An 18,999-nucleotide genomic window follows, 5' to 3' on the forward strand; every position below is an offset into this window, starting at 1 on the left:
CAGTGGTCTGTTCTTGTCTTTTAAGGTAATGCCAGTGTTTGGTTCAGAGCTTTCATCAGCTGTTCTCCATCTCAGGCCAGAAGAGAATAAACACCTGGGATTTGATTTGTAACATGATAGGAGCAGCTGCCTGGACTGGGGGCCGACCCCCACAGGGCTCAGGTGAGACTGCACACCTGAGGTGCTGCAAACCCCTGTGGTGCAACAGCTTTTATCTGCAGCAGCCCTGGGTTCTGCTGGCTGGGGGTGCTTTTCATCTGCTCCAAATTCCCAAGGTGTATGTAAATAAGTAATTATTGGCAAAGACGGGTGTGTGCAGCTCAGGGTGTGTACCTGGGGGAGTGGAGTAGGTCTCGTCTTCACGGGTGAAATAACTTCCCCAAGCACATGAGAACCTGAAGGAATGCCCGTGGGCAGTGCTGGAGCACTGACCAGCCCTGTGGTGCCTGGCAGAGTGACCATGAGGGACTGGAGCATCAGGGACCTGGTGCAGGAGAGGGACTGGCCTTGGGAGAAGCCCAGCTCCTTTGCTGTGCTCCTGCACCAGCCCTTCCTCAGAGCAGCCACCTGGAGCTCCTGATGGGCCCTGTGCCCACCTGCAGGTCCTCAGCAGGGCCAGGAACCCCCAGGAGGAAGAGCCCTCGTGCTTTGCTGCTGGGCTCACTGGAGGAGCTGTGTCTTGGGTGCCCTGTGGCAGGGGGTGGGTGCGGGCTGGACATCTGGGGTGCAGCTGTGCCACACAGGGTGCTGAGAGCTGGCACATCCTTCACACCCGGGGGCACTGAGAGGGAAGCGAAGAGGCAGATCCAAAATCTTGCATCACAGGAGGGAGTTGTTTTCTTCAGCTTGTTTTTGAGAAAAACCAGGGGCTTCTGAGTCCAACTTGGGTGTTGTGACCTCTGACATCACCGCGGTGCTGCTGCTCGTTTGTTCCGCGGGCAAAGGTTCTGGTCTGTGGTGGGCCATTCTCAGAAATATGCTTTTGTCTCACCACAAATGTTATTGCCAGGCCTGGGTTAAAAAAAGAACTGTTCTTAAAGGGGGTTGGAGTTTTGGGTTTTTTGCCTTAATGTAATAATTGGATTTTATCACCCCAAAAAGCTTCTGACCTACAAAGCTGGAATACAGCAAGGGGTACATAGCACGAAGCAGGTCCCAAAGGGTAAACATGGAAAGAGATTTGGATGTTGAAATATGAACCAGGCACCTTGTGAGGTTGTTCAGAAGGGACTCACCAGGCAAAGTTAACCCAGATCCTGGGCCTCCAGGAGCTTTGTGCACCCCAATCCCTTCCAAACCCCTCACCTACATGTGAGGCTGAGCTTGGCTTCCCAGGAAAGAAACTTTTGTCTCATGTTTGTTCAGCAGCTGAACTTTCAGAGGAGAAAAAAAGGCTTCTGGAGAAACAAGGGTTTAAAAAGAAAGGTAGAAAATCACTCATGTATCACCTGGGCAAGTCTTGCCAAGCTCCTCTGCCTGGAGCCAAATGAGCTGCAGACGCTGCTTACAGAGAGGATTATGCTGGTGACAGAAAGAAATAAAACAGATTAAGGGAGCTTTACAGGGATAGAATATCAAAGCCAGCCGGAACACCAGCACAGAGGGGTGGCTGGAGCAGCTCGTGTGTCAGAATCAGCCCATTCAGGGTGTTCTGGGGCAGCTCAGGGCAGGAGCAGAGACACCTCATCACCCCACCCTGGGGGCTCAGGGAGCAGGTCCAGAGCCTCTGAGAGGGGGGAGATGTGGATGGAGAGCATGTGGGGAGCAGGGTTGGACCTCCACTCTGCTCAGGTCTTGCCAAGGTTCCACCTCTATCCCAGGATGTTTTCCCATTTCCCACCAGCTCCAAGTGCAGCCTCTGTGCCTGCCCTGTCCAGGGAGCCTGGGATGGTTTATTTCTCCTTTTCTTCCCCCAGATTTTGTCCTTAACCCCCAGACAGGCAAGTTTTGCTGTTTATCTTTTTTTAAAGCTATTTTTAGCTTCAATTTATCAAAAGCCACTCAAAGTAAATGTCCCACTGGCCAGCAATCCAACCCCTCGTGCTGCCACTGCCACTTAACCAGCACTGTCCTTGTCCCCGTGCTGACCTCCCTTCATCTCTTAACTGACAAGTGTTCCCAGCAATCCCAACTGCTGGAATATTGAGGAAAAACACCCCTCACAGCCCACTGGAGGTGGAATTGGTGCAGTGTGTTTGCTGGGAGGGGTGTGTGAGCTGGAGCAGCAGCTGCCACCAGGAGTCCCCATTAACCTGCCCAGAGAGGGAACGCACAGTCCTGCCCGCAGTCGTAAACTGTGAGTAGCTCTTACTCTTTCCTTGTACAGAATCCTCGGTGCCAGCCAGGACCAAGAGTGGTTGTGGCAGCACATCCATCTTCTGTGGGACTGCTCAGGGCTTGAAACAACACAGCTCTCCCAGGTGTGAGTTCAGCTGCCCCCACCCTGCCAGCTGCTGGTTGTAGCAGGTCATGGTGTGATGCTCATGGGTTGCTCACCTGCAGCAGCCCTGGGCTCTCCAGGCACCTGGACACAAACCTGGGGGTGCTGTGCTGAACAACTGGGGGTTCAGTCACATGAGGCAGACAGAGGGGCTGGAATTCCATGTTTTTCCAGACAGGCACCCAGCGAGTCCCGGTTTAATCCTGGACCATGGCAGCCAGGACTGTTTGTGCCTGCCTGGAGCTGCAACACCTGGTCAGGACTTGGAATGCTCCATCCAGGGCTTGGATCCCTGGGTTTGAAAGCCCCCCTGTGTTTGCAGAGTGTTCCTGACAGTGACTGGCAAACCTCTCCCTGTGGGACCAGGCACTGGGCTCTAAGCCTGGATCCTGCTTCAGGCCTCTCACTGTTTGTACTCTCAGTTCCTTTCTTTCACTCTGACGTTTCTTTTTCCCCGACCTTCGAGGGGTTTTTTGAAGTGGTTTTGCACATATCAGGCTGATGCCTTATTTTTTTGTAAGTCATCACGTACAGCTTCACTTGTAACTTCCAGAAGTCTGTAATTTCTGTCAACAACCAGTTTCAATTTGCTTTGTTCACTCAATTCTGTTAAAAAGGCAAGAAAAAACCATTTTAGTTCTGGCACCAGTTTCAGGGTGGGGGAAGCCAAACAAGAAACAGAGACAGTAACAACAACAGATTTTTTTATTATTATTACTCTTTTTTAACCCCAGGGATGAGAAATTCCATTATCTGTGACAAAGAGGGCTGGATGAGCTCTTTCTGGAGAAACCACTTGAGGGGATTATTCCCAGATTCTATATCCAGTTTTCTTCCAGAGACAGCAGTAGTTTTAAACATTCCATCTTTTGAGCAAGGTAACAATTCCTGGGCTCCAGGATGAGAGACCTGCTTTCATGGAATAGAAAATCATAGAATCATGGAATCATCAAGGTTGGAAAGGACCTTCAAGACCATCAAGTCCAACCTTTGACCAATCACCACCTTCTCACCCAGACCACCGAGTGCCACATCCAGTCATTCCTTGAATGGATCCAGGGATGGGGACTCCAATACCATTCCAATGCCTGACAACACTTTCTGTGAAGAAATTCCTCCTTGATGTTCATGCTTTAGTGCAGGGTAGATGCCAATTTGGTAAATCTTTTTATTAAAAAATGAACTGGAGATCAAGGCCATCACCTGGGACATGATATGGGCACAAGTGGGTGAATTCTCGGTGACACCAGGTATGCCCTTCCCTGCCATGGTGACCACTGTGGGCAGCTGCACATCCCAACAGAGCCAGTGCTGCACAGATTTCTTCCTCCCCCCAGAGGATAAGGATCTGTTAATAACCTTGTGGTGAGATCACAATCATGAGATGTTTGTCAGGGCATCCCCTACACCCGCCCGGAGAACTCTGCGGGCTGAGGAATCCCAGCTCGGTGCCCCTCTGAAGGTCAGGAATTTACTCATGATTTCACTTCTGCTATTTTTGTTTGTTGAGGAGCAATGACCTCAAACACTCCGCTGGAGAGACCCCTCTGACCTGCACCACAAACCTCTCAGAGCATCAGAGAGGGTGGTCTGTCACGGGTCCCTCGGGCTGGCACTGCTGGGCAGAGGCAGCAGCGGGGCAGACGTCAGAGTCCCTCCCTGACATCAGTACTGGGATGTGACTGGGAAGTGCAGCTGGGAAAGGTTCTCCCTGAGCTCACCAACTCTTCTGTCTGGGCACCTCCAGCTTCCTCCAGCGAAAGGGGCAAACCTTCCCATGGCTCAGAACAGGGAGGGAGCTGGAGTTTCCATCTCAATTCACCTACAGCAAAATTGGTGGGAAATACCAGAAAGTTTTGACTGCAGGACGTAAGAACATCCCATGTTGTGCTTTTCTCAGACCAAATTCCACCTCCTGAGGCAGAGCCCTGAGTTCTGCTTTCCAAGATCCCCCAGCCTGTGTGTGCTGCCCAGGGACGATCTGGAGCACTGGGATCCTTCCTGCCTCGGGATGTCCATGACGCATAGTTAGGACAAGCTGCAGGAATTCCAGTTTGACACACAGCCCATGGCTGTGAAACACAGACCTTGACTCCCTTGTGATATTCCATTGCTGAGTGAGTTGCAATTTAATGTCAGATCAGTTCAAGCTTACACAGCTCAGTTCGGTTCAAACTCAACGTTTCAATTCAAGTGGAACCAACCCAAACTGAACTGAGATCTCTCTTTCTGAGCAACTTCCTGGGGAATTTATCAGGAAATGCATCTTCGTTGAGAAGCTGATTGATGAAAGCTGCCACCCAGCTCTGGCTGTGGCCTGGGCAGCAGGTTTGAATCACTGACTTCCACTCTTCTGGCACTGGAGGGGAGCAGAGGGACCCAAGGACTGGAAATACCTGGTAACTTGATTCTTTTTCTATAGTTAATTAGCTCTGGGGTAACGAAGGGGTTCTAGAGACACTGCACTAAGGCTTTCCTGGGCACAGCTCAGGCCTGGCACTGTTGAAGTTTGGTCTGTTTGCTCACACAGGATCACGTTTCTGTGAAAAGCTGCTCATGGGGCATTCTGGTTCAGGGAATGTGTCAAAGAGATGGAATCACTAATCACGATTACTGAAATAGGCATGAAATAGGCTGAAAATATACACAATTGAATTAAGCAAAGCTTTAATAACTGTTCTGAGAACTCCCTGGGGATAAAATGTGACTGCAAAGAAGTTCAGTGTCACACACACAGAGCTAATTGTTTATTTTAAATGTTCCCATTCTTTTCAAGAAAAACAATTTGCTTCAATGGGCTCTGACAACACAGAACTTGGCATGTACCAAAACTTTGAAGGTGAAGATTGGGAGCATGTGCAGAAAACAAACTGCAAACCACCTGCCTGCATCCCCTCCTTGTCTTTGGCTTCAACTTGGGGATGGACACGGGGATGGATCACCAAGACACTGCCTGGTGCCTCTCCCTGGAGCAGAGGGGGCACAGAGCACCCCGAGGGGCCCATGCCCCTCTCTGCACACCCACTGCTCCCCGGGCAGGGCCGTGCCCACGTGCGAATCCTTCACACCCCGTTACACCCCCCGATTCTGGGTATTCTGCCTGCACCGAGGGAAGTCTTTCATCTCCATGGCGGAAGTGGTTACGAGCTGAAGCTCTCGAGGTACCTGCCTGGATACCTGGTGAGCAAAGGCAAACAGACAAGAAAGAGCTGCACACACTGAACGGCTCCTGCTGACCGAGATAAGTGCCAGGCGAGGTGCGGAGGCGCCGGCCCCGCGCGCTCAGAGCGCGCCAGGGGAAGGGAGGGTCACCTTGTGCGAGCAGGGAAAAACCCTGAGAGTCCCCAGGAACCCTGCCCTGAGCACCCCAGAATGGGCTCAGAACCACAGCAGAGGTTCTGAGAGGGAAGAACTGGGAAGGATCTTTAATAACAGCTGGGCTGGCACTGTGTCTAAGAAGGGTCTGAAACTGGATCTGAGTCTTTACACAGAACCCAGAACCATCCACAGGATCCTCAAGACTGTCCTCAGCTTCAGATACATTTAATTGGGGCTGGGATTCCATCCTGTGATGCTCTATTTTTCCACCTGGCTGCAATAACAGCACTGACACAGCATGAGAAGATGGGGAGAACACAATGCCAAAGGCAGTACTAAGTGACCCTGGCCTGAGAGGAAAGTGAGTTTGTGAGGAGCTGGAGATGTTTCTGCCTGTTAAAGGGGTCTGTTCCAAGAGTGGCCCCCCCTTAAACACCCACCAAACAAAAGCCTCTGATTTGCCTTGGGGAAAAGAATGGGATTGCCAAAGTGCAGAAGCTTTTGGGGAAGATGATGCAGATGGGAAAACAAAAATACCCAGAAGTAGAAAGAGGAGAAGTCACTGAGCAGCTGCCAATCTAGTGAGGGAGAAGGGTGAAGGGCTGCTGGCCATGTGCACTGAGACTTTTCATCCCAAACACCCTTCCCAGGATGGCTCTGGTAGACAGGATGGATCCTCCCCTTTCCCTCCAGCACTGGAGTCTGCAGGTGCTCCACAGATGAAGCAGGACCTGCTGCAGAGGGGAGGTCAGAGGGAGCCTCCCCCTCGTTCCTTCACCACAGACCATTTCTCACGTTTGGGGCAGAAGCAGAGCCCACTTCACTCCCTGAGTGTCAGTAACAGCCCTGGGTGTGTGGAACCCACTCTGGTGTGAGGCAGCACCTGAGCACCCCAAGCACCTGCCTGAGAGCGGCACCACATGGCTCTGAACACACGAGGAAGAGGAGGAGGAAGAGGAGGAGGAGAAGGAGGAGGAGGATCTACTGAATGTCAGTGACACAAGAGTGGCCCTGAGCAACTCTCAGGGGTGCAAGGAGTATAAAAGCAGAGTTCCCCAAGGAGGGGCCCTGGCAGGAGCTGGAGCCTGTGATGCTCTCACTGATGCTGTGACCAGATCCCTGCTGGAACCACACCATGGATGGGGGTGAGTACCTGGGCTGAGCCCCTGCCTGTGTTTTCAGCTTTACTAATGATGCTCAAACTCCTGCCCTGTGACAGAGGAGTAGGGCACTTTTAGCAGAGTATTTAAACAGTAAAAAAGACTTTCATCTTCCTCATTTTTACTATTTTTTTTAAAAATGCACAGTTCTCTTTTAGAAGCTCAAAACCTCAAATGACTTCAGAAACAAGCACACAAAAAACAAGCGTGGAGGCAAAGTTAGGGAGCTCTTTTGTCCCAAAGCAAATGGGCTCTTCTTGCATAATTCACACATTCTCTTCTGTGTTCTTAATTAAAAATAAAAAAAGAGAGAACACTCTCCTTGGCAACATTATAATTCAGTGAATAAATTGAGGAATTAGGAGCAAGTTAAGTGGAAGTTGTTCACTAAGTCCATCCAGTCTTTTGCAAATTATTTCTATTAATGAATATCTGCAGGGACACTGGGGGTTGCAAGAGGCTCTGGGGATGCAGGATGCTCAGGAGGATGTAGGATGCTTTGGGGAGTGCAGGATGCTCTGGGGGTTGAAGAAGGGTCAGAAAGATAGAGGATGCTCCAGGGGTGCAGGATGGTCAGGAGGATGCAGGATGATGCTCAGGAGGATGCAGGATGCTCTGGGGATGGAGGATGCTCTGGGGATGCAGGATGCTCTGGGGATGCAGAAAGATGCTCCAGGGATGCAGGAAGATGCTCTGGGGGTGCAGGATGCTCTGGGGATGCAGGAGCAGGCAGGAGGTGCCAGGTCCCACAGGACCCTCCAGGCAGGAGCAAGGAAGGGGCCAAGGGAATCTTGTCTTGGATGCCTCCTTACATCTTCTAGCAATCAATGGCTTAGGAAATTCCTAGATTTTAGAATCCCTGCATCCAAACCAATGCATCAGAACCCATCTGGACCTGCCCACCACACATCACTCTTTGCATCATCCTGTGGGCACTTTGTGGATGCTTGTCCTAAGGAGTTTGGTGTTTAGAGGCAGCTGAACTCAAGCTTAGCTCCTGGGAAAGGCTAATCATGACAGGGAAAAGAAAAAATCAATCAGAATCTGACGAGAAGAGTATGATAATGTTTCTGCCTTGCCTTTCTTTTCCTACTGTTGTACTTCAGAGGAATATTCCCTTCCTCTGGAAGATGCCCAGCCATGGTGCTGTCTTTGAAACACTCCTGGCTCACTTCAGCATGAGGTTTTTAACTTGCTTATCCCTGCTTATCTTGTGCTTTGATTCAGTTTCCTGAAAGGAGTGGAGGCAGATAATTATTAACTTTCTTCAGTAACAGATCAGTGAACACACAAAATAAGAGCATGACTGGGTTTCTCCGGGTCCGCTCACTCCCAGAATGAGTGTCTTTCCTCTGCCCGTTGTGAGGAGGGGAGGGGGGGCAGCAGGAGCTGGTAACTGCCAGTAGCCAGTAGATCACTTAAGTATGAGTAACTTTTCTCAGAAATATCTGGTTCTTTCCCCAAAAGCCTCTGTACTGCTGGTGAAGAGGCACCAGAAACTGGTACAAGTATAAAGACACCGAGTAAGTTACTGCTGACACGTGTGCTGAGGCTGAAACCTTTGCTTTGCAGTTCCAGCTGTCCAAGAAATGTTCATCAGGAGAGTGTGGCCAGGGCAGGTTTGCTCAGCTTTGCCAATGCTCCCTAAAGCATTTCCAGTACTCCCTAAAGCATTCCCAACTCTCACTAAAGCCTTCCCAACTCCTGCTTTGCTCTTGTGCATCCCTTGGCGGCGGCTGCTCCTCTGGCATGAGCCAGACCTGTGTGGGCAGGAATTGCCCTGGTTCTTTGTCCAGTGTGTTTTAACCACCCTCAGGGCCGTGTCTCTGCTCCTCTCTCCTCCTCAGGGCAGATATTCTGCTACCAAATATTTCTCACTGTCAGAAGCTTTTCCAGGTGTACCTGGGGGGATTTGCTGCCCTGCAGCTGCTCTTGCCTTGCCTACAATTAGCTGCTGATGCTGAGGGGGGTTCAGATAAACTGGGGGGGATTCACCTGCCAAACTCACCCACCCTTCTACCACAGCACCCCCAGTGCCCAGTCCAGGACACCCAAACCAAGGTTTAAAAACAGCTATTTCCTTCCCTTTGCTATTGAGGGAGCCTGAACAGCTCACCAGGTGTCAAGGGATGAATCCCACCCCCTGAGCTTAGTCTGTGGAGGAAGAAGGTCAAAACTGGTGGGTTGCAATCACCTGCCATCAACAGACCCCTTCCCTCCTTCATTCCCATGGAGCAATTCCCCTTTCCACCTGCTCCCAGGTCCTGCAGGACAGGGACAGCAGCAAAGCAGCACCTCCCACACCAAGGGCCGTGGGGGCTGACACGAGGCTTTAGGGCCAAGCTGACTCATTTGCTGCTGTGGGGTTTTGGTATCTTTTCATAAACAAGGTTTCTAGTGCAACTGGTTTTGGGGATTTTGAGGTGGGTTTTTTTCCCTTGATATTTTGAGGAACAAAACTTTAAGAAAATACCAAGAACAGCCAAATGCCAGGGGATGCGAAAAAGGAAAGAAAAAGCACAGAAATGTACCCAGGCTGCCTGATAAACTGCAGAGCACAGCTCATGTCTTCTCATTTGCTTCTGCCCAGTGCCCCAGACCCCAAGAGAACTGAGGGGAGGTCCAGGTCCTGTCCAGTCTGACTGAAACCAGCAACACAGCCATGCTGGAACTGGTGTGGGAGGAGCAGGAAGCTGCAGAGACTCTCTGGTTGTGCCCTTGCAAAGGTGTAACCTGAGGTGGGGGCACAGCCAGAGGGGAGAAACAACAGAGACTTTCTTCATATAGAAAAGTCGTTTGACATTTAAGACACTTGAAACAGCAACTGAAAGGAGGGGGGGAAACTTGTGATGATCTTCAAAGGAATGATGTCGGCTGAACTGTTCCAGGAGTTGGTTGAGTCACGTTTTCAGTCGTGTTTTGTTAGACCTTCACAGGGCAATAAGACAACAGAACACAACAGAGCAGAGCAACCCTCACCAGGGCTGGGCACTGGCACTGGTCAGGTCAAACCAGGGCTGGGCTGGGGTTTGCAAACCCAGCCATTGAGAGCAGCTGGTGGACTCGGGTTTAGGTCAGTGCTTTCCTCCATGCAGTGAGGGTGGTTCTCCTCTGCCTCCCTTTATCCAGCTGCCAGGGAGGAAGTTGCATTTGAGGCCTCAGTCTTGGGGCTCTGGTGGGGCTGAGCTGGGCCAGCACAGTTATCACCCACCCACAGGGAGTTATCATCCATCCACACAGAATTATCACCCATCCAGGCAGGCACAGCACCAACTCCAGGAGTCCCCAAGGTCCCCAGGAACAAGGCTGTTTAGAAGGTGCAAGAGAAGACTGAAGGCTCCAGTGGCAGGGGTTTTGCAGAGATCACAGACCCCATGCCTGTGTCCCAGGCAGGGAGGGCAGTGACAGTCTGGGCTTGCTTAAATCCACCCAGTGGGTCTCAGTCCTTGGGGCTCTCGGTGTATTTCCTGTGTAATATGCAAAGTTGGAGCAGCAGCATAAAGGGGAGATGACCACACCAGACGTCAAACCTCTTCCTGCAGTCTGGGACTGGTCAGAGTGAAAGCCACTGGCCAGAGAGAACAGGCAGACAGAATCTCCCCCATCACCTCCCAGGCCCAGCCTTGCTCTCCTCCCTCCTGGCTAACCCACACTAAGGGTGCCCTGGTGAACCCCTCAGATCCCCCAGGAGGGTTTGGAGAGGGCTGGGTGAACACAACCAAGCTGCATGAGTACAAAAGATGAAAATAAGGGGGGGAGGTGAGACACAACTGTGAGGCCTCGGGGGAGGCTGTTACACAAGCCTGGGGATGAGCAGGATGGGTTTTCACACGTGGCCAAGGATCTCTCACCCACAAGTGGCCTTCGTGTATAAACAAACAGCCCCAGACACAGAGAGCAGGGTAACTGTGTCTGCTCTTAGTGATGCTGTTGCAAGTGATTCAACAGGGGACATGACAGTGGGTGCAGGCACCTGAAGCAGTGGAGGTTTATCATCCTGGTCTGGTGCAACACTTGAGCAGGAGCCTGGCAGAGCAGGGAAGGACAAAAAGGAGATCTAAAACAGAACAGGGCTGTGTCCAGCAGACACCAAGCATGAGAGGGGCACAGGAAGCAGTCCCATTCATGAACACCCAGGCCATGAGGAGCAAGGCACATGCTGGTAGGAGCTTTAAATAGAGCAAGGAGAAAGCTCTCCCTGGCCCCTGCCCTGCAAACCACAGCAGGAAAAGCTGCTCGGCTGAGATTGCTCTCACCACCATCACACCTGGCTCTGAATTCAATTTTTCCTCCCAGCTGTCAGCATCCTGCATCTCCACATCTCCACATCCTGAAGCAGCAGGAGCCAACTGTGACATTTAGAGAGGAGCAATAAATTTCAGCTAGTTCCAGTTCTGTCTGTCCCATGGGGAGCTGAGTTCTCCTCTCCACAGCCCAGGCACCGCATGGGCACAGCTGGGCTGGATTTATGGCCCTGCTATGGCAGCTGCCTGTTTTCCCTCAGGGGACAGGCTGTTGGCTGCCTGCAGGGAAAGGCAATGGATGAAATCAAAATGGGTGCACTGAGCCCCAGATAAGTGTCCTCAGTGCTCACTGGACAGGGCTCTGAGCAACCTGGTCTAGTTGAGGCCATCCCTGCTCACTGCAGGGGGTTGGACTGAACGACCTTTAAAGGTCTTTTCCAGTTCTAACTGTTCTATGATTCTGTGAAGCCGGAGGGACCTGGGACTTCACCCATGCTCTGACAGTAACTCGTGGGAGCCCAGCTTATCCCATTGGCACACTCACCAGCCTCTGGTTTTTCCAGCTGCAGGGTCTCTGCAGGGTTCATAGTGCCGTGGTCAATGTGACCCACTGCTTTTTCAAAGTGAGAGCCACGTGGAAACCCCCACTCAGCCACTAACACAGCATCTCCTTCTTTCCTAGGCAAGCAGCTAAAGGTCACCCTTGTTTTCAGCCTGCCGCTCGTTTTTCAGGTGAGATGTTTTTAACAACATTGTTGAAATCCAGATGCTCTGTGTGGTGGCTAAAGAGAGATCTCAAAAACAGTCCTGGAGGTGTGTGGGGACAGCACTGCTCCCCCAGGATCCAGCCATGGCAGGTGGGAGGTGAGAGCAGAGCCCTGCCAGAGAAAACAAACAAGAGGAGCAAAACCACTGAGAAAAAACCAGTGACAAACGCTGTGATTTGCAGGTGGCCTGGGCTGTGAGAGTCCCCTGCTAGCCCCAAAATGAGCATTTCCAGGACACATAGTGGGGAGCAGCCAGTTCCCTGCTCTCTGCAAGTCCCTGGGCAGGATGCCAGGCTCTGACCAGTGGCTGTGCTGGAGAGGGACATGCCCAGGGAGGGAAAGTCCAGCACCTTCCTCTGCCCATTCCTGCCCAGAGTCACCCTGACTTGGAACCCCAAGCACTGTGCTGTGCCATGACCTGCTCCCAGACCAGGGCCTGGCCCCGGTGCCAACTGTGCCATGGCAGCACCAGCCACCCCCAGCCCATGGGACTCCCCAAGGCTCAGGCAGAGCCAAGCAGCCTGTTCTTTTCCCTTTCACTGCTGGCAGCCTGGCAGGATGTGGTGAAAGCCAAACCTGCCGAGATGGCGAGCACCGAGATGCTCGTGATAACGGGCGGGGTATCCAGGGGAAACCTTTCATCTCTGTGCGATGGGGAGAAGGTTCTGGAGACTAATAAGTCACAAAAAGCAGGGCACAGATACCACAGGCTCCCCCTGCCCCGCAGGTTGTGGCAGCGTAGGAAGATGAAACAAGAATAATCAGAACTGAAATCAGGGCCTGAGTGAGACGGTGGCACCACGTTCTCATGGGCAGGGAGCAGCTTCCTGCTGCCCTCCTGCCTTCCCTCACGGTCTCACTGCCACCTCCAGCAATTCTGGATTCAGCTGAAGGACATTTTATTTCTCATTTTATCCGCCAGCCAGCTGTGTACACACAGCTGGAGGTGGGTCCTGGAACACTCTGGAAAGCTGCCACACGTCTGAGTGTTCGCAGGTGTTCCTTTGGCTGAGCACTAAACATTTCTGGTGGAATTCCCACTTGGAGTCCCCCAAAAAGCCCCAAACCCCACAGACTTGTGGGAAACATTTTCAGCCCCCAGGTGATGCCGTTGGTGATGTTGGCGTGAGCCACAACTTGGGAACCCCCTGGGGCTTCTCTCCAGGCTCCTTCCCAGCACAGCCATGCAGGTGTGTGGTCCCTGTCCCAGCACACTCTTCCCTTTTCTTTCCTGCTCCAGTTCGGTGCCGGGAACAACGTCACTGATGACTACGACTCCAACACCACCATCGACTACAACATGTTTGAGACCCTGTGTGAGAAGAAGGAGGTTCGTACGTTCCGCGCCGCCTTCCTCCCGGCCATGTACAGCCTCATCTGCTTCACGGGGCTGCTGGGCAACGGGCTGGTCATGCTCACCTACATCTACTTCAAGAGGCTGAAGACCATGACGGACATCTACCTGCTGAACCTGGCTCTGGCAGACATCCTCTTCCTGCTGACCCTCCCCTTCTGGGCCACGAGTGCGGCCACGCACTGGCTTTTTGGGAAGTTTGCCTGCAAAGCCGTTTACTGCATCTGCAAGATGAGTTTCTTCAGTGGGATGCTGCTCCTCCTGTCCATCAGCATCGACAGGTACTTTGCCATTGTCCAGGCGGCCTCGGCCCACCGCCTGCGGCCCCGGATGATTTTCATCAGCAAGGTGACCTGCATCATCATCTGGCTCCTGGCCTTCATCCTCTCCATCCCCGAGCTGGTTCACAGTGGTGTGAACAACTTGGAGACCCATCCACGCTGTTCCATCATTGCTCATGACTTGCAGACCTTCAACACTGGCATCAAAGTGTCACAAATGGTGTTTGGCTTTTTAATTCCCCTCCTGGTCATGTCTTTCTGCTACCTCATCATCATCAAAACGCTACTCCAGGCCCGCAACTTTGAGAAGAACAAAGCCATCAAGGTCATCATCGCTGTGGTCATCGTCTTCATCGTCTTCCAGCTGCCCTACAACGGTGTCATGCTGGCCAAGACCATCTCAGCCTTCAATGAGACCAGCTCATGTGAGGAGAGCAAGAAGCTGGACGTGGCAGATGACGTGACCTACACCCTTGCCTGCTTCCGCTGCTGCCTCAACCCCTTCCTCTACGCCTTCATCGGCGTCAAATTCCGCACCGACCTCTTCAAGCTGCTGAAGGAGCTGGGCTGCCTGAGCCAGGAGCGCCTCTGGCAGCTCACCAGCTGCCGTGAGAACAAGAGGTTCTCCTACGCCATGGAGACAGAGACAACCACCACCTTCTCCCCATGAGCCCAGCTCCGGACACGCTTTGGCCGAGCTGGACTGGTTTTGAACACTTCCTCTATTCTGAACTCTTGGCAGAGCAAGACCTGCCAAACTGGAGGGGAGGCAAGAGGAAAACCCAGGAGCCTCCCCATATTTCAGGCAGTGAGGACTGCTGGCCAATATCCTATGGATGTAGAGACTCTGATAGAATTGTCACTAACAGCAAAACAAGGGAGAGGTGGTGAGTCTACAATTTCTCCTGTTGTTTCAGCTTTAGTTTAGTCTTTCCCAGTCAAAATGAGAAATGCTCAAAATAGAACATTTTCCCTAGAAGTGATAAATACTGAGAGAAACAGGCACTGGTGAAGCGGAACTGTTTGGTTTGGAGCTGAACTTCCAGGAGCATCACCCTTGCTTTGGATGTTGCTTTTAACAAGACAACCCACTGCTCTGCAGCCCTACAGAAATGCCCCTTGCACTGAGTCAGTCCAAGAGGAACCAGCACTCGCAGCCTCAGGCTCACACTCGATCCAACACACAGCACCAGCTGTGAAGCATCCGAGCACACAACTCTGCTCTGCCTTCTCCCATCAAAACCCAAAAATGTCTATAGCTGGTATTAAATCCATGTAATTTCAATTACTTTATATAATATTGTGGCCACTTGTAGGTTTGTCAGGAAAAGTACAAATTCCACCTCACTTCTGCCTGTGTCCTGTTTCTGTGCTATCACCTGCTGACACCAAGAGGTAAATATGAATGTGGGTTTTCTCCTCCCCTCCCAAACAATGTGTCCTTCTAGCAGGACTCCAGCTGCCTTTGAAGTCAGATCTGGGTTTCAGTCATAAGCTACTGGGACGTGTTTTGCCTCGGTGCTGTCGGCACCAACTAAGACGCTGCTCGCTGGAGCCTGATCTAAATGTCACGTGTGGAAAATCACTGCCAGGGCCACAGCAGCTGAACAGCAGATCATTGTCATGGAAAGTCAGACCTTGGAGGAGCTCAGACTGTAATTCCAGTTGGCGCTTTTGTGGGGTGAGCGAAGATTCCTGCTGACAGATGAGCACCCTGGGAACCGCCGCCGTGGGACAGCTGCACGTCAGCTGGGGGAGCTGCTGCAGGGCTGGAGCTGCTGCAGTGCCTGTGCAGCTGCTCTGTCCCCATCCCCTGTGCCCTGACCCTGCAGCTCTCCCGGGGCCATCCCCAGCAGAGAGAGCTCCCAGCCAGGAGCCGCTCCCAGGGCTGGCAGGGGAGGCATGTCCATGTTCCCCCAGACACACAGATCCATGTGCAGCAAAACACTCACTAAACAGACATTTATCCTGCTTTTCAACACGTGGATCCACCGGCAGTGACACAGGGAACTCCCCGGATCACAGGTTGGAAAGCATTGCTTTAGAGACACGAGGAGTAAAATCAGCCTTCCAGGGCAGAATTCAGCTGGCTGGGTTAGAGGTGGGGCTGCCACCATAACTAAATCCACTCCTCATAAACCATTTGGATCTGGGGTATGGCATTTTGCCAGGGGCTGAGATGTGAGAAGAAAGTGCATTCTGCTCCATGTTACCTGTCAGTGCTGAACTGTTGAACTCCTTTTCTTTTACAGTGCTCAGGTAACTGCACAGAAGTGCTTCTTGTCTGTCACATGGAATGGGGACTGAACAGTCATTTGTCCTTGGTTTGTTCCTTGTCCTTACCTGGGCAAGACACAGCTACTGAGAGCTTGGCCAGGGCAAGGGACATCCCCAGGACAGGGTCTTTGCAGTTTTCCTCATCGATAACAATATATTCCTAATGTATATTCAATATGTAAAGCTGCTTTACACAGACAAAGTTCAACCTGCTCATGAATGTCCCCTGAGAACACACTGCTGTGATGGAACCTTTTCATGCAGAACCCATTCACCTTGTCCCAGCAAGGAAACTGCTCCACTGGCACATGGAGCTGGACTGGGCTCCTGTTGATCAAAGCCATTCCCATCCTGCAAATGGAGAGGGCTCCAGGTCTTTATAGACCATAGGACAACAAGCAGCTGCTTCCATAAATGAGACCCAAGGGCACCATGTGGGACAGCTGCAGGTGGTGCCTCAGTGAGGCAGTGGTGATGTCAGTGAGCAGCTCTCCTCGTTTAAATTTAATGGACAGAACAAATTTGCATCCAATTTAGATGAGTCATGTTAACATTGGCCTAAGATCCCAACTTGAGGTTCCCCACTGATGTCTGAAAACTGACTGTATTTTGCTACTCGTGAAAAATAAATGATGATTTAAGCAAAGTATCTTTGGTTTTCCACTGCGCTTTCTCCATCCTTGTACAGGCCCTGTCACCTCCTTCTGTCCTGTCAGGAGCTGTTTGGTCAGCCCAGCTTCATACCCGTCCTGCCCTGCGAGAAAGGGAGCACGTAAAATAAGCCAAGTACTAAAAAGTTGTTTCACCTCATCTGCTGATGGCTTATACTGGAAATGCCACCAGCAGGTTAAGGAGTCTTTACATTAACTGTTAACCCACCTGCCTTAACGCTGCTCCACAGCTGGGGTGGATGTGATGGCTGCTCCTCACCAATCCAGGGAAAAGCCTTCGTGCTGTAGCGTTTTATTGTTCACTGTTACATTAAAATTCAGTAATAAACCACCACCTTACTGTGGGAATTGCTCACAGGGAGAGGCAGCGACCACAGCTCTGGGGCTACAACCCCCACATGCAGGGTGAGAGTAGGAACTGCAACTGAACAGAGCAGTGTGGCACCATCAACATGCACACGATGTTCCTTCCTGACCCCCCAGTCCACTTGTGCCTCAAGGCACGCAGGGATGACCCAAAAAGTGTCTTGTAACTGCAACCACAGAGTCAAAGAGGAAGAAGCTCAAAGAACATGAGCAGACACGAAGCCTGAGAGCCAAGTGCCAGAGCTGAGGTCGTTTCTGCTTTCACTCAGTGATGAAACACTCACGGTTTCTCCAGAAAGAGAAAGCACAAGGTGAGTTTCAGCGTCTGGCCCAGAGGTTCAAGAAGCATCTCCAGACCATGGCACCACAACACAACTTCAGACACAGCACCAAAGCCAGGGGTCTCCCCATAGCCTGGTCCTCACTGCCCCGAGCAGTGCCAGGAACTCATTTGTGCATGAGGTGCTGTTGGCTGAGCAGGGCTTGGAGCCAGAACTGGGGATCTGCAGAGACCACAGCACTTTTAACCTTTCCCCTGCTCCTCTGAGGTGACTGTGAGCCAAGCTTTTAATATTCAGGAACTTTCCTATTTAAAAATACAGAGACTCCAACTTACAGCCCTAACTTAAACCAGCAGAACTTACCCTACTAAGCAACTGTGCAAGGTCACAACTTAGGCCACAAATATTCCAGCCAAAACACACAGAACCTGTTACAGAAAACAAAGTGCATTTCTAGGATGGATTTAGCCCATTTTAGTAGCTTTTACCAGCAAGAGCTGCATAATTTCTTTCAGAGTTTCAAATCTGCTTTAGAAAGCCAATTAAAAAACCCGACCCTCATTAGAGAAAGGGGTCACAGGTTTGCCATAAACTAGATAAAAACAAGAGAAACAGCAGCCACCCAGTCACAGCTGTGTGGAGTCTGGGTGGTTCCTGCAGGCTCTTTTCCACGTTATTGTGGGAAACCATCACTCAGCAGCCCTGGACTCCTTGGTGCTCTGGGTGAGTGTAGCTGCTGATCATTTCTCCTTCCCTGACAGTTCTCTATCTATGCTCATGTATGTTTTTCAGTTCAGGTTTGAAAGCCCTTCATGCCAGATGGATCTGGGCTGGGTGAAGGTGCACTGGAGTGAGGAGGAAGAGAACTGAGGAGTCACAGTTGTTCCCATCCATCCCAGAGCAGGTACTGGTGTGTCTCCCTGCTCTTTGTGCTGTCCCAGGTGCTGCTCCCCATCATTTGATGGTGAATGACCTGATTGATGGGAAAGGGAAGGGAGAAGCTCTCCAGGCAGGGCTGTGGTTTCTGATGTGCCCCCTGGGCAGCTGCAGGAGGGAAATCCTTGTCACCCTAAGAAGGAGTGAGCTGGAGCTGATGAGGCAAACAAACCCTAAAAATACTGCCCATGGGTGCTGAGGAAGGGTGGTGGCAGGGCTGCAGCATCAGAATAGCTGAGAGCAGCCCTGGCTTCCTCCCCAGCACTTCTTTCATATGGAAAAATAACCCAAACTCCTCTTCAGGGGGGAAAGATGTCACACATCAGGGGAGAACTTGTACAGTCATCTGTCCTCCTCCCCAGCTGGCAGAGCTGCCTTGCCCAGGGCCACCTCCCCCAGAGGGGACAATGGTGGGGGGGTTCTGTCCATCCCAGGGCCACTGTAAGATGAGTCTGAAGAAACTGAAGCCAACTGAGACCTCACCTGCCCCTTCTTTGTGTCATCAAAAACCACTTCATGACTCAAAGCAAATAAATCAAGGGGTCTGACCAGGATCTTTTATGGACTAGAAGTGGCAGGATCAGCTCAGAGCCAACTGTTGGCAAGAACACACAGTCAGAATATAAGGAAAAATAACTAGAAATAACAGCATCATGCTGCAAGTCATGCCCGTGGCACAATCCACTCCTAGTCCACCTTACAGCCCCCTGAGTGGGGTTGTGTCCCCACCCTGCCCCCCAGTGACCCCAGCCCATCCTGCTCCTTCCCCAAGCACTAACACAAGGTGAATGTCCCTTTGCAGCGGTGACAGCCATGCCTGGCTCTATGTTCATACCACCTGTGGGAGCCTCTCACTGAAATGAAACACAATTTCACATGTTGAGACTTAGTAGAAATTGCCAGT

At 51.6% G+C, this 18,999-nt stretch overlaps 1 protein-coding gene across 2 annotated transcripts; it reads left to right on the forward strand.

The window, feature by feature from the left end:
- Nucleotides 1-4,762: 4,762 nt before the first annotated feature.
- Nucleotides 4,763-16,484, forward strand: CCR7 (C-C motif chemokine receptor 7). Of its 2 annotated transcripts, XM_071577580.1 has the most exons (4): nucleotides 4,763-4,839; nucleotides 5,217-6,903; nucleotides 11,845-11,894; nucleotides 13,170-16,484. In XM_071577580.1, exons 2-4 carry the CDS (start codon nucleotides 6,894-6,896, stop codon nucleotides 14,232-14,234), a joined length of 1,125 nt encoding a protein of 374 aa, XP_071433681.1. In that variant the 5' UTR covers nucleotides 4,763-4,839; nucleotides 5,217-6,893; the 3' UTR covers nucleotides 14,235-16,484. The 2 variants fall into 2 exon arrangements, with proteins under 2 accessions (XP_071433681.1, XP_071433682.1); XM_071577581.1 differs by lacking the exon at nucleotides 11,845-11,894.
- Nucleotides 16,485-18,999: the final 2,515 nt, after the last annotated feature.

The sequence above is a fragment of the Pithys albifrons genome, chromosome 25 (assembly GCF_047495875.1).
Source record: "Pithys albifrons albifrons isolate INPA30051 chromosome 25, PitAlb_v1, whole genome shotgun sequence".
NCBI classification, from domain to species: Eukaryota; Metazoa; Chordata; class Aves; order Passeriformes; family Thamnophilidae; genus Pithys; species Pithys albifrons.